This window comes from Myodes glareolus, chromosome 17 (assembly GCF_982192425.1).
Source record: "Myodes glareolus chromosome 17, mMyoGla1.1, whole genome shotgun sequence".
Taxonomy (NCBI): domain Eukaryota; kingdom Metazoa; phylum Chordata; class Mammalia; order Rodentia; family Cricetidae; genus Myodes; species Myodes glareolus.
In genome coordinates, this window is record NC_142042.1 from 64996022 (window position 1) to 65009016 (window position 12995).

The window sequence follows — 12995 nt, forward strand, 5'->3', positions numbered from 1 at the left end:
GAATATTGAGACATTTGACTACAATACTGAATCTTGGGTAGGAGAAGCAATTTCCAAAAGTATGAGGAGAGAGCAATATTCCAAATGTTTTAATTGTGGTAGAATAGGACATCTGAGAAGGGATTGTAAATAAGGAATTCCTAGGAATAATATCTCCTCTGGGGATGGCAAGAATAGGAAGACTCAGCCTTCAGGTATATGTCGAAGGTGTGGCAAAGGCTGATATTTGGCCAATGAATGCAGATCAACAGAAGACAGACAAGGCAACCGATACCATCAGGAAACTCCTTGGAAGGCCCCATGCAGGCCCTAAGTCAAAAATGGTCTAGTCATTCCCAGTCACTGTGGAGGACATGTCTTACCAGGAAAATTAAAAAAAAAAAAATTAGAGCTTTCTGTTACAAAAAAAAAATACTGTTCTAGATGATCGAATAAACAAGGAGGATAAATCAAAAATTGCAATAGGAAATAGAAAACATATATTCTGGCAGACTTCTATAAATGATCAAAGACCAAAGCTAAAAGTGCATATAAATGACATTGTAATTCTGGGTTTGATTGACTTGGGTATCATTACTCCAGAATCTTGGCATCCAAGTTGGCCTCTTCAAGAGGCAGATGTTCAATTCCTAGGAATGGGAACTTTATCTCAAGTGAAACAAAGCTCGAGATAGGTTGAATGCATAGGGCCAGAGGACATAGAGGGAGGCTCAGGCCATATGTGGCTAATATTGCAGTGAATTTATGAGGTTATGACCTATTGCAGCAATGGAATATCCAGATTAACATTCCTGCAGTCCCAAAAAGTCATAGTTCTGGGAAGGATATTATAAGGTACTATATACAAAGGTTACCAGTCATTCAGGTTGTACAAAAACACAAAGCACCTAGCAAACTTTAGAGTACCAACAGCCCTACCTTTAAAATGGTTAACTGAGAAACCAATATGGGTTAAACAGTGGCCATTAACAGAAAATAAACTACAGGCTTTAGAACAGCTGATACAGGAGCAACTAGATGCTCACCATATTGAAGAATCAATCAGCCCGTGGAATTCTCCTGTATTTGCTGTTAAAATTTAGTCTGGGAAATGGAGAATGGTAACATATCTAAGAGCTGTCAATAAAATAATTCAACCTATGAGCCCTCTACAATCTGGAATTCCTCTGTCTTCACTATTACCAAAAGTATGGTCTCTTATAGTTAGTGATTTGGAAGATTGTTTCTTCACTATACCTTTACAAGAAAAGGACAGAGAAAAATTTGCCTTCACAGTGCCTATTTATAATAATTCTCAACCTACTAAGAGATACTAGCGAACTGTCCTTCTACAAGGAATGCTCAATAGATCAACCCTATGCCAATACTTTGTAAGTCAGTCATTGGAAATAATATGTAAAAAATTTTCTAAATCTATAATTTATTATTTTATGGATGATATTTTGCTATTTGATTCAAACACAGATACTTTAGAAAAAATAGTTTGAAGAAGTAAAGAAAGTTTTGCCAAAATAGGGATTACAAATTACTCCTGAAAAAATACTGAGAGGAGAATCTGTCAATTACCTAGGTTATAAAATAGGTTTACAGAAAATTAGAACACAAAAGGCACAAATTAGGAGAGACCAATTGCAGACTCTGAATGACTTTCAGAAATTGTTAGGAGATATTTCTAGTCTATGACCAGCTGTTGGAATAACAACTGATCTAATAGTTCATTTAAACAAAACCTTAGATGGTGACAAAGACTAAATAGTCCCAAAGAATTAACAACTAAAACAGAAGAGGAATCTATTATTGCTGAAGAAAAATTACAGGAGGTACATATGGATAGGGTTACTTCAAATCTTAATTGTATTCTGGTCATATTGTCTTCCAGAATTTCCCCCATAGGGATTTTAATGCAGAGCGAAGATATCCTAGAATGGATATTTTTACCACATAAACCAAGTAAAAAATTAAAAACTTCTATGGAAAAAGTCTCTGAATTAGTTATAGAAGAAAAATTGAGACTACATCAACAAGCAGGTATACACCCAGCAGAGATTATAGTGCCTTTTACTACTGATGAAATTAGAAAATTATGGAAAGACAATGAACCTTGGCAAAGAGCTTGTGCTAATATTTTTAGAAGAAATTAACAGCAATTATCCCAAAGGTGATAGAATTAACCTTATGGGGACCATGGGAGAGGGTTGAAGGAGAGGGGAGAGGCAGAGAGAGGATCAGGATCAGGGAAAAATGTAGAGCTCAATAAAAATTGAAAAAAAAAAAGTAAAAATAACTGCTTGGATCCTTCTCCACATTGTACAGGATACAACAATAACTGAAGCCCATACATTCTATACTGATGCAAATAAATCAGGAAAGGCGGGTTACAAATCAGAAAAATTAAGTGAGGTGGAACAAAACTTTTAAAATTCTGTCTAGAAGGCAGGATTATATGCTAGTCTCATGGTGATAAGGGATTTTAAAGAACCTCTTAATATAGTTACTGACTCACAATATGCAGAAAGAGTTTTTTGCATATTGAAACCACTGAATTTATGCCAGATGATATAGAATTCACTTTATTATTCATACAGGTTCAAGACATAATTAGGAATAGGCTTTGTCCCATACACATAACACACATGTGATTCCATATGGGTCTGCCAGCTCCTCTAGCACAAGGTAATGTAGAAATTGATCAATTACTGACTGGAAGTATGTTGAACGCCTCAGAAATTCATAAGAAACATCATGTTGATAGCAAAGGTTTAAAGAAAGTTTTCTATTACATGGCAACAAGCCAAAGAGATCATAAAGAGATGTCCTACTTATTCTTTCTATAACCAAACACTGCTAACTACAGGGACTAATCCAAAGGGTACTCAAAAGAATGAAATCTGGCAGATGAATGTGTTCCACTTTACAGAACTGGGAAAATTAAAATATGTACACCACACCATTGACACTTATTTAGGTTTTCAGTGGGCAACTGCTTTAAACGCGGAAAAAGCTGATTTAGTAATCAAATGTTTATTAGAATTTATGGTCATCATGAGTACACCTGCACAAGTAAAAACGGATAATGGTCCGGCATATATCTCTAACAAAATGAAACAGTTTTTGCTTATTATAATATAAAGCACATTGCAGGTATACTACACAATACTACAGGTAAGGCAGTTGTAGAAAGATCAAATCAAACTATAAAGGATGGGAAATACCTCCAGAAATGAATTTCATAATGCCTTATTAACCTTAAATTTTCTTAACACTTTTGAAAAAGGGACAACAGCAGCAGAGAGATAATGGAAAAGTCTTCTGAATTAAATCAGCCGATGTATTTCAAAGATGTGTTGACCTAACAGTGGAAGCCAGGAGATGTGCTGCATTGGGGAAGGGATTTTGCTCTTGTTTACAGAGGAGGAAAAAAAAACTATGGATACCATAAAAAATAATAAAGCTTGGCTTTGAAAAATAAAAATCTCTTGAGAAAGAGAAATGGCAGTTTATCCACAATTGTGACAAACATAAAGATGGTAAGGAAAACATATGGGATTGAGGCAGGGTTCTACTCTTGTCTTTACAGGAAAATACACATCTTCAAAAAGTCAAGAGATCTTAGATGTTTGGATGCTGACAAAAGGAAAAATAACTATCCAATAAGGATTATCAAGAAAAAGAAATATGACGTATAAGGACAGGTGATAAAAAACAAATACATTTGTACATGTATATACATATATACATATCACATATATATGTGGAGAAAGCGAGATGGTTTTGGAGTTGGACAATGGCTCTGTCCTTCTTTAAATTCAAGGATGTTATTAAAGAACAAATTCAGAGTTCCTGTCTCATGTCAAGATCCATCTAGCATGGGACAGAAAGAAGATAGAGTTTAGAAAAAAATCACTTTTCTTCATACTTATTTTTGTCTCGATTGTACCTTTCATTGAATATATATGTCTGTATGTGTCTATATAAATAACATTTAAGTTTTCCAAAATGAACAATGAATTTTTCTGAAGTAATCTTTGAAGTTTCCAGGAAGAAGATGGGGCCCCACAACAACTCCACCTGGTTGATACGACGTCATGATGCTGAAAGCACTACTATGAGACCTGTTTTGGGTACCAGCTTCTCAAGATGGTTCCAACTTGGTTAGCTGAAATGGTGCACTTTTTTACAAAGTTCTGACCAGAACTCCAAATAGGAACCTCAGAAAAACTCTACCAAATACTCAGAGACTATTTGCAATTATACCATTCAGAAATTTTGGAAATTAACCATCATTTTACTTTCACAAGATCCCATAGAAAGAACATAACTCCCATGACAGCTGGAAGTAATTCTAGCAGACGATGTCCCCTCCCCCAACAAAGTTTGTCCTCAGGGTTAAAGACATCATTTAGGGGTTTATCATAATTGGTATAGGGTTGGGGGTTAAGAGGAATATTGTGTAGGCTCAGGGATCTCTTTTTTAAAAAAGAAGAAATTGGATGGGATAATAGATTAGTGTAAGCTTACTCACACTAATAATAATAGTGAGTAATAGAGTGAATACTTGTGAACTATTATTTATAGGCAATTTACATTGGTATAGATTCTTGTATATTGATATAAACTTAAGTTATATTAAATATGTTACTATTTTTGCCCACAATATTTGTATACCTAAGCAAAGTTATTTTGTCATATAGTATGCATGCCTGTTTCTACCTCTACTTAATACATTTTGTATATGGATACAATTTTAGGATATATTTATCATATTACAACATACATTTCTACCTCTGATCAAGATTCTTATACATTGTTTACATTTTGAGGTCATTGTCCTTATTTGTTGCACAGTTGTTTACTGTATAATATTCTAATATGAAGTCTTAGTCTTTAAGCTTTATAGGTATTAAGAATTATAGATGAATAGTCATATATGTTTGTCATACTTATAGTTAAACTAATCAGTTTCTTTAGATACATAGAGATTTTATTCTGCATAGATAGGTAGTTTTCAACTGCTTCAAAGAGTTGTAGAACATGGCATTTAAATAACCTAGGGTTCTGTTGACATGAGACACAATTGCTCCTGGCAGCACTGACCTATTCCCGAGAGAATGTTGAGCACTGATGACACTCCACTTGGAGCTTCTTTTCTTTTTGGCAAAACTGGTCTTCGGGCAAGGAACTGCCCATGCATCGACCACTGACAAAATGCACAATGTCCAGACAGGACAAGCAGGATACAAGAAAAAAGACTGTCAAATCTTCCAACACAGAGTAATACAGTTTTGAAAAATTTCCTGCCTCTGAAAGTTGCCTGTCAGTTACCCTAGGCCTTAGCCAAAGTTGGTTGCTCCAATGTTGCAAATGAGCCTTTGGGTGATTGCCCAGGTAGCCAGTGGTCTCTGTCATTTGTTGCACATTTTGGAAGTTGCTTGATTGCACTTCCTGCTTACTCAAGTAGTATTATTTCCCTTCTTGGGTCTTCAATAGGGTTGAAGACTAGATAGTTGTAGTTACTTTCTTCTCATGACTTGGTCAAGTTATATATTATACAAGACTTCAACTCATTAGGATAGGATAATTATTGAAAATTTATTACATGTTTCTTGCTTGATATTGTTTATGCTGGTTGTAATTCTAATTTTTATACCTAATATTTGTCCTTATTGTATATAACTTTGTATTAGGCTTATTTAAACAAAAGGAGGATGTGCTGTAGGAATTTCTACGACCAGTAGTCTTTAAGTTACTCACCCACATGGACATGGCCTCTTATACTATTTATGCCTATGTAAAGCACATACCCAACCTCTTTCCTGGCTGCTGGATTCAGCTGCTGCTTCCCATTCAAGCAGAGGATTGTGATCTGTGAGTCTACCCCTAAATAAATAACCTTTTATTACACTCAACTCTGAGCTAGTGTGGGATTGCTTTTTTTAGCGTCCTTCTTAACTTATCTGCTGTCCAATGCAGAGTGGTCAGCTTGGAAACCATATAATAAGAAGAAGAAAAATGGAGTTAACAGGTTGTATTTATATGTAATTGTGTGCCCATCACACATATCTGCTCATACATAAACTCACACTAACACACACAAACATGCACACAAACATACACACACAAGGATAATGAAAAGGAAGTTATTAATTTAAGAGTGAGGCAGACATGGAAGGCATTCTAGGGAGAACGACTGGAGAAGGTGTCTAGAGGGAAGTAAGGGATATGGAGAGTGCTGTAACTTTATGACAATTAAAAACATGATTTAAAGTAAGTTAAAATAAAATATTATTGCATGGGGACCTGGGGAAGGGTTGAAGGGGGAAGGGAGAGGCAGGAAGGGGAGCAGAGAAAAATGTAGAGCTCAATAAAAATCAATAAAAATTGAAATATTGTTGATAAGACAAAACAACCAAATCAATAAACAAGCTAAAGACCAAAAATTGTCAAAGAAAGGAATAGTAATGGCTGACAAACATTTTTAAAATGGTTAAGCATCCTTAATCATATGGAAATGCAAATTTAAATTACTTTGAGATTCCATGTCACTCTAATCAGAATGACAATCCAAAGATCAATGACAGAAAATGTTAGTGTGGACAGGAATAAAAGAACCTTTATTCACCGCCACTGATTGTGCAAGCTGGTGCAATCACTTTGAAAATCCTTGAAAGCCAGGGATAAGAAGTAACCTATGACTCAGTTTGACACTCCTGGACATACACCTAAAGGAATTTTTTTCCTAATGTCATACATTACATCCCTACCACGGTGTCCAGTGCCTCCACTCCTCCCAGCCTGCCACCTCCCATGTCCCCAGATCCTCTTCTTTTCTGTTTCCTTTCAGAAAAAAAGCTGGATTCCTGGGGATATCAAATGAACAGGGCATAACAAATTTCCATAAAACTAAACACAATCCCTTATATCAAGGCTTGACTAGTCAGTCCAATAAGAGGAAAAGTGTTCCAAGAGCAGGCAAAAGTGTCAGAGACAGCCCCCACTCCCAATGTTTGGAGTCCCACAAGAACACCAAGTTATACAACCAAAACACACATACAGAGGACTGAGCATGCTTCGTGGTCGTCACTTCAGTCTCTGTGAAACCCTAAAAACACTGTTTAATTGGTTCTGTGGGCCATGTTCTCCTGGTGCCCTTAACCACCTGGTTCCTAAAATCCTTCTTCCCTCTCTTCTAGAGGGTTGCCCAAACTCCACCAAATAACTTTACAATTGACTACCAAGATATTTGTATTCTGTGGTCTGCACAGTGAGAGGTCTGAACTCTAAATCTCTCCAAGAAAAGCCATATGTCGGTGCAGGACACAGTGCCTTCTTTGGGAGTCTGGTGCTTCTTTACTTGAGCCCCTTGCTCCTCCCTGTCCATCTGACACAGCAATGGAGATAATCCATGCAATCATATTCCTATGAGACGGATTAGAGATGAGGACTTGGCAGAGTTTCAGTTCCCTTTTCAGAATAGCTGTTGCCCATAGCTCTGCTGGATTCTCGGGCATGAGCTCCAGTAAGATGCTCTGCAGACTGAGCAGCTCAAAGAGCCAGGATTCATTTCTCACAGCTCTAAATGACACACATGTGAGAGAACATGCTTTAGACGCTGTCCTCTGCAGTGTGGCCCAGACATGGCCATCTTTCCTTTGCCCCTCCCTTGAGTGTCCCATGTCTCTCTGTGCCTTACCTTTCTCAGCACAACAAGGACCTGCCCATGTGACATCAGGATACATTAGTCTGCTCTCTGAAGACCACACCTCTAAGTACAGGTCCTTTCTAAAGTTCTGGGGGATAGAACCTTAACACTCAACTATCTGAGACAAGCATGTCATCCCACAAGAAATGTCCTTCATTTCAGGCCCAATCTCCAACACAAGCTATAGAAAACCCGGAGACTGTGATTTGATGATACTTTAGCAAAATGCAGCAACTTCCCATGCTATGCCAAGCTGCTCCTCCGTGGTAGAAAACCACGAGCGATGTGTAAATTGCAACTCAACTTAAATAGCCAATGCCTATATTTGTGGACATTAGTACTGAAAAAGGAATCGTTTTACTAATTATAACGACATACATAATTATTTAACTTCAAATCTTTGTAAAATTAGGGTTTTTGCCTAAAGCTCTGTCTGGTTGATGCCAGTACCAGAAGCTCAAAAGGAGGTTCCTTTGTAATGAAACATCAGTCATTCATTGACTTTGACCAATGGGTGTTTCCTTGAGCAACCACACCAAGTCCTAGTCCACCCCACTCCCTGTGGACTCAGCTGCCTTTAACCACTCTGCTCTGTAAAGACTGACCTCCAGACGGGAAGAATGAGGAAAGTCATGGGTGCAGAACTTCGTGAGATCTCAGGCAGGAGGAATACGGGGGAGGAGGCAATTTGACCTCTCGACTCTCTCTCCTCTCCCTTTCTTCTACCCAGCCTCTTTTCAAGGGTTGCTAGGGTTTCATGCAGGAGACGTCATAAGTTCCACAAAGCCATTTTTCTTCAGGATTTCATAGGAAATGGGGTGAATAACCAATTAAGGAGGGCCGGGGGGAGGAATATTGTAGTTTGTAAATAACATGGCAGTTACAAGAAAACCACACAGTGGCAGCGTTGACAATTACGTAGAACTGCTTCTGCTAGTCTACAAACAACCACTGGGTCTGCATCGCGCATTGAGGTCTGACACTGACTACACAATAAGGGATGGTTTGTTGTATGCTAAAGATACAAGTTAGTAATGGATGAGAATTAAATAGATTATAGGTATGTGAAAGATAGAAGACAGAGTTTTCCATCTTCTACAAAAGAAGATAGCATTTTAAGAGGTTAAGTAATTCTATCCTCAAAACAATTAAATTTTAATGTGGCCAAGAACATAAATTTGAAATAATATTGAGTTAGTCTTTGATAAGACTTTACTCAGACAACATTGAATTAAATTTTAAAATTCCTCCAACAAATGATGTATATAATTCAAAATAGTAATACAATATTAAAAAGGCATTTTTTGCAAGGAAGAAGTATTTATTTAGACCATCAGCAAAAGGGTGCTTTATTCAGGACATGAGCCAGCAGCGACAACTGCCCTGCCCAGGTGGCACAGGGTAGGTAGGCAGCTGCTGCCACTCCCTCCGAGCATCTATGACACTGAAACGTTGAGGAAGGGCATTCTCAGCAGCCCCTTGGGAAGAGCAGGGAAACAGCCTCAGAGAAATGCCTTCTCTATCAGGAGTCATCAGAGGCATATGGAGGGTGAGGGGTGGGGAAGATTCTTCTGCATCCATGACAGGCTTTGAAAGGAAGAGGGGGGTTCTCCAGAAGTAGAAGAAACAGATTTTCTTCATTTTCCCTGCTCCTGGTGACACCTGAAGCCCTCACTTGCTCTTGGGTGGGCACTTCGGCTGGCAGGGTGTAGGAGGTTGCACAGGAGGGCATTTCTGCTGCCATGACTGAGGAGGACAAGGCTCAGGGCACTGTGGAGGAGGACAAGGCTCAGGGCACTTTGGAGGAGGACAAGGCTCTGGGCACTTTGGGGGAGGACAAGGCTCTGGGCACTTTGTGGGTGGGCACACAGGAGGAGGCTGGCAGGGCTGCTTGCACTGCTGCTCTTGGTAAGACATCGTGCTGAAGGCTCAGGATCTGAAAGACATTACATAGTAGTTCTCACAAGAGGTCCCCACAGAGAATGAAACTAGGCTTATGGGCTGAGAGCCTTTGCTTCTCTTCCTGCAAACCTGTGTAAGGATCTCCCCCTTCGTTCTAGGACATCCTGGGCTCCATTTTCTACTTAAGCATTTTTTTCAGTAGCTTTAGCCAATCTTTTCATTATCTCATATCATTTTTCCTAAGAATACATTTCTGCTCCACAGCACTGGCAATAGTATTTATGTGATGGAAATATCCTCATCGCCTTGGCATTGCTGTAAACAGTACCCATCTCATGCTAGCGTATTCCAGATAGAATGACTTGGCAGCACAAACAGCTGCTGAAAAATAGATGGGTCTTTCAACTGCTTGTTACATAAGCCTTTGAAAGGGATTCCATCAAGACGTGAATACAAAAAAATACATGTTTTGTTGGTTCTCATTTCAAACCAAAACTTTGATTATCTTGTCTTTTCATGTAGATATCAAATTATATAGCTCAAACAAACGCAAAGCAAGCTAGCACATTGCATGCTTGTCCTCCATTCCTAAAGTTGTATCTGCTGTCACATTTAGCCCATGATCAGTTTGGACCCACCAAGCTTACTGTGTTTAGATTAAACTCATCACATGAGAATACCCCAAAGACAGACCCATTCAAGAACTCAAGAAATCAGACTCACCAGGTTCTCCGGAGTAGATCGGTGCTTGAGTCCCAAGGATACTGCATCCAAACACTGAGAGCCTCTTTATAGGACTGCCTGCCTCATCCAGTGCCAAGTGGGTCTGCCTATCATGGGCAGGTCCAAGAATTTCCTAACATAAATGCAAATCCATCCATAACTGGATGGATGGGACTCTGCAAAGAAGGAAACATCCCATCCTTGGTTATCATCACTGGGTTGAGTCCTGTGACTCAGAGACCTTCCTTTCCTCTTGCTTCCAGTCTGTGGGCAGCTGGAAAAGTTGGGGAGCTCTCCAGCAGCTTGTTAGAGCTCTTTCCTGACTGAAGACCCCACCCCTTTGTGTGCCACAATCATCCTTTGTCTTACACGCATGTTTTTGTATTATTTGTCCTTCTTTAGCTCATTGTTATTTTGCAGTGCATAAATCCATTTCCATTTGGGTTTTTTTGGGGGGTATGGTAATTTTGTTTGCTTGTTTGTTTTAAATTTCCTCAGATATTTGCAAGTTTATTAGAAGGAAGAAAAAAAGCAAAAGGAAGTTTATTCTGGCCCGAGTTCCCCTTTAACAAACCCTGTGGCCAGGGAGTCTTGTATTTGCCCTAACTTTACATATTTTCTAGAAACATAGAGAAATAATACCTGTCTCTCAGAGTAAGTGCTAACAACATTGGGCCATCTGTGATCCCATTCAGCATAAAATTTTCCTGCTCATCTTTCCTAGCCCCAGAGAATCTCAGATTTTACCTACGTTCCCGGCCTTTTGGTAGCAGCCATCTTCCCACTGAGAACCGGGCTACCCTCCTTGGATACTTTGTGGTCCCAGAGTAGCACGAAGTATCCACTGCTGTTTTCCTCTGTTTCCCACAAGGATGTATGCTACAGCCTTTTAGTTAGTTAGTTAGTTAGAGTTAGCTAGCTAGCTAGTTAGTTAGTTGGTTAGTTGGAGTTAGTTAGCTAGCCAGTCAGCCAGTTTGTTAGTTAGTCTTGGTTAGTTTGTTACTGTGTGTCTGTTTGTTAGTTAGTTAGTTAGTTAGTTAGTTAGTTAGTTAGTTAGTTAGAGTTTTTTTTTTTTCAAGACAGGATTTCGCTCTTAAGTTCTAACTGCCCTGGAACTCACTCTTTAGACCAGTGTAGCCTCGAACTCAGATATCCACCTGTCTCTGACTCCTAATGCTGGAATTAAAGGAGTGAGCCACCATCACCCAGCAGCCTTTTTACTTTTTATAAAACATACTCTCAATCATCATATGAAGGAAAAGGGGAGGCATTCGTTCAAAATTTGTTTAGCGGACCTCACATGTGCAATCTCCAGTGGTGCTTTCTAGGGTACAGAACAAGAAGGCTCAGGCATCACATAGAAATAATTGAAAGTAAGTTAGGAAAGGGCGATGATACTAAAAGTATGAAATCTGAGGCAGAGGGATATGAAGTTAGGTCAGATTCACGTGTTGAATTTTACTTACTAACTTTCCAGGTACATTTACTAGCTTTGAAGACAGTATTTCAAAATTCTTTGTGTAAACATATTTTTTCTGTCTTTTCTGCAAGTTCTTCCCCCACTCTACCTCTCCACCATCTTCTCCTACAAATAACAACACTGTTCTGTGTTAGACCAGCACTATCACTCACTGGTCACAGAAGACACTGTCAAAGCATTTGCAGACTCTCCCCATTCCTGTCCCTTCACCTCTTCCCACAAGCCCTAGGACTAGGTAACAGGGATCACTTAAGACCATCTGAAAACGCAGATGATTTGACAGTAGCAAAATTACAGTTATAAAGTAGCAATGAAAATAATTTTACGGCTGGGATTCACCACAACATGAGGGACTGTATTAAAGAGTCACAGCATTAGGAAGGCTGAGAACCACGGAGCTATAGACAGAACTGTCCCAGATGAAGAGTGCAGACTTTCTCCAGATTTGAACCTCCAAGGGCTGAGGCAGAAAACACAGCATACCTCTTGCTCTCGCTCATGCTTCTCTCTACCATTGTGGACAAAATGTCTAATGAACCGAGTTTTATTACTGCTAAGAGTCAGAAGTTCCACGCTCAAGCCCAGCACTTCTGCTTCCTCGCTGCTGAAGGAATTTCATGAATCCCTGCTACAACATGAGAAATAGCAGAGATGAGCAAAAGATTTCAATTTTTCTTACATGACAGTTTCCACAAATTTTACTACTATAGCTCATATACCCTTTAACAAAATGGCTCCTGCAACTCAAGATTATACAATAAATTATTAAATAGATGTAAAAATGAAAACTGTAGCAAAATATTCCTGATATCTCCAGAGAAATGGTAACTGCAGCTACCACTGGATTTCTACCTTCTGCTCATTTCCCATCATCCTTTCGTAATCTCCCCAAATCATATAAACTGTATGAAATATATTGTAGAATTATTTCCCATTATTTTTATTGAATTTATTTTGCCAGTTGGGTGGGGAGAGGCATATGCCAAGGTGTGGGTTTGGAAGTAAGATGACAGCTTGTAGGATTCAGTTCTTTGCTTCCTCTCTGTGGGTCCCAGGGATCAAGCCAAAGTGGTCGAACTTAGAGGCAAGAACCTTGACAATCAGAGCCGTCTTGCAGGCAGTATTGGTCCAATCATGCTCCATGAGAAACCATTGCAATATAGAAACTCTCACAAGAGTATGGCATCAATT

General features: G+C 39.0%; 1 protein-coding gene across 1 annotated transcript; it reads right to left on the reverse strand.

Moving 5' to 3' along the window:
• Window positions 1-9001: 9001 nt before the first annotated feature.
• Window positions 9002-10417, reverse strand: LOC125414957 (uncharacterized). Its single transcript, XM_085678274.2, has 2 exons — window positions 10325-10417; window positions 9002-9635 (listed from the first exon to the last, which is right to left on the reverse strand). Exon 2 carries the CDS (start codon window positions 9614-9616, stop codon window positions 9371-9373), a length of 246 nt encoding a protein of 81 aa, XP_085534400.2. The 5' UTR covers window positions 9617-9635; window positions 10325-10417; the 3' UTR covers window positions 9002-9370.
• Between the last annotated feature and the right edge of the window lie 2578 nt (window positions 10418-12995).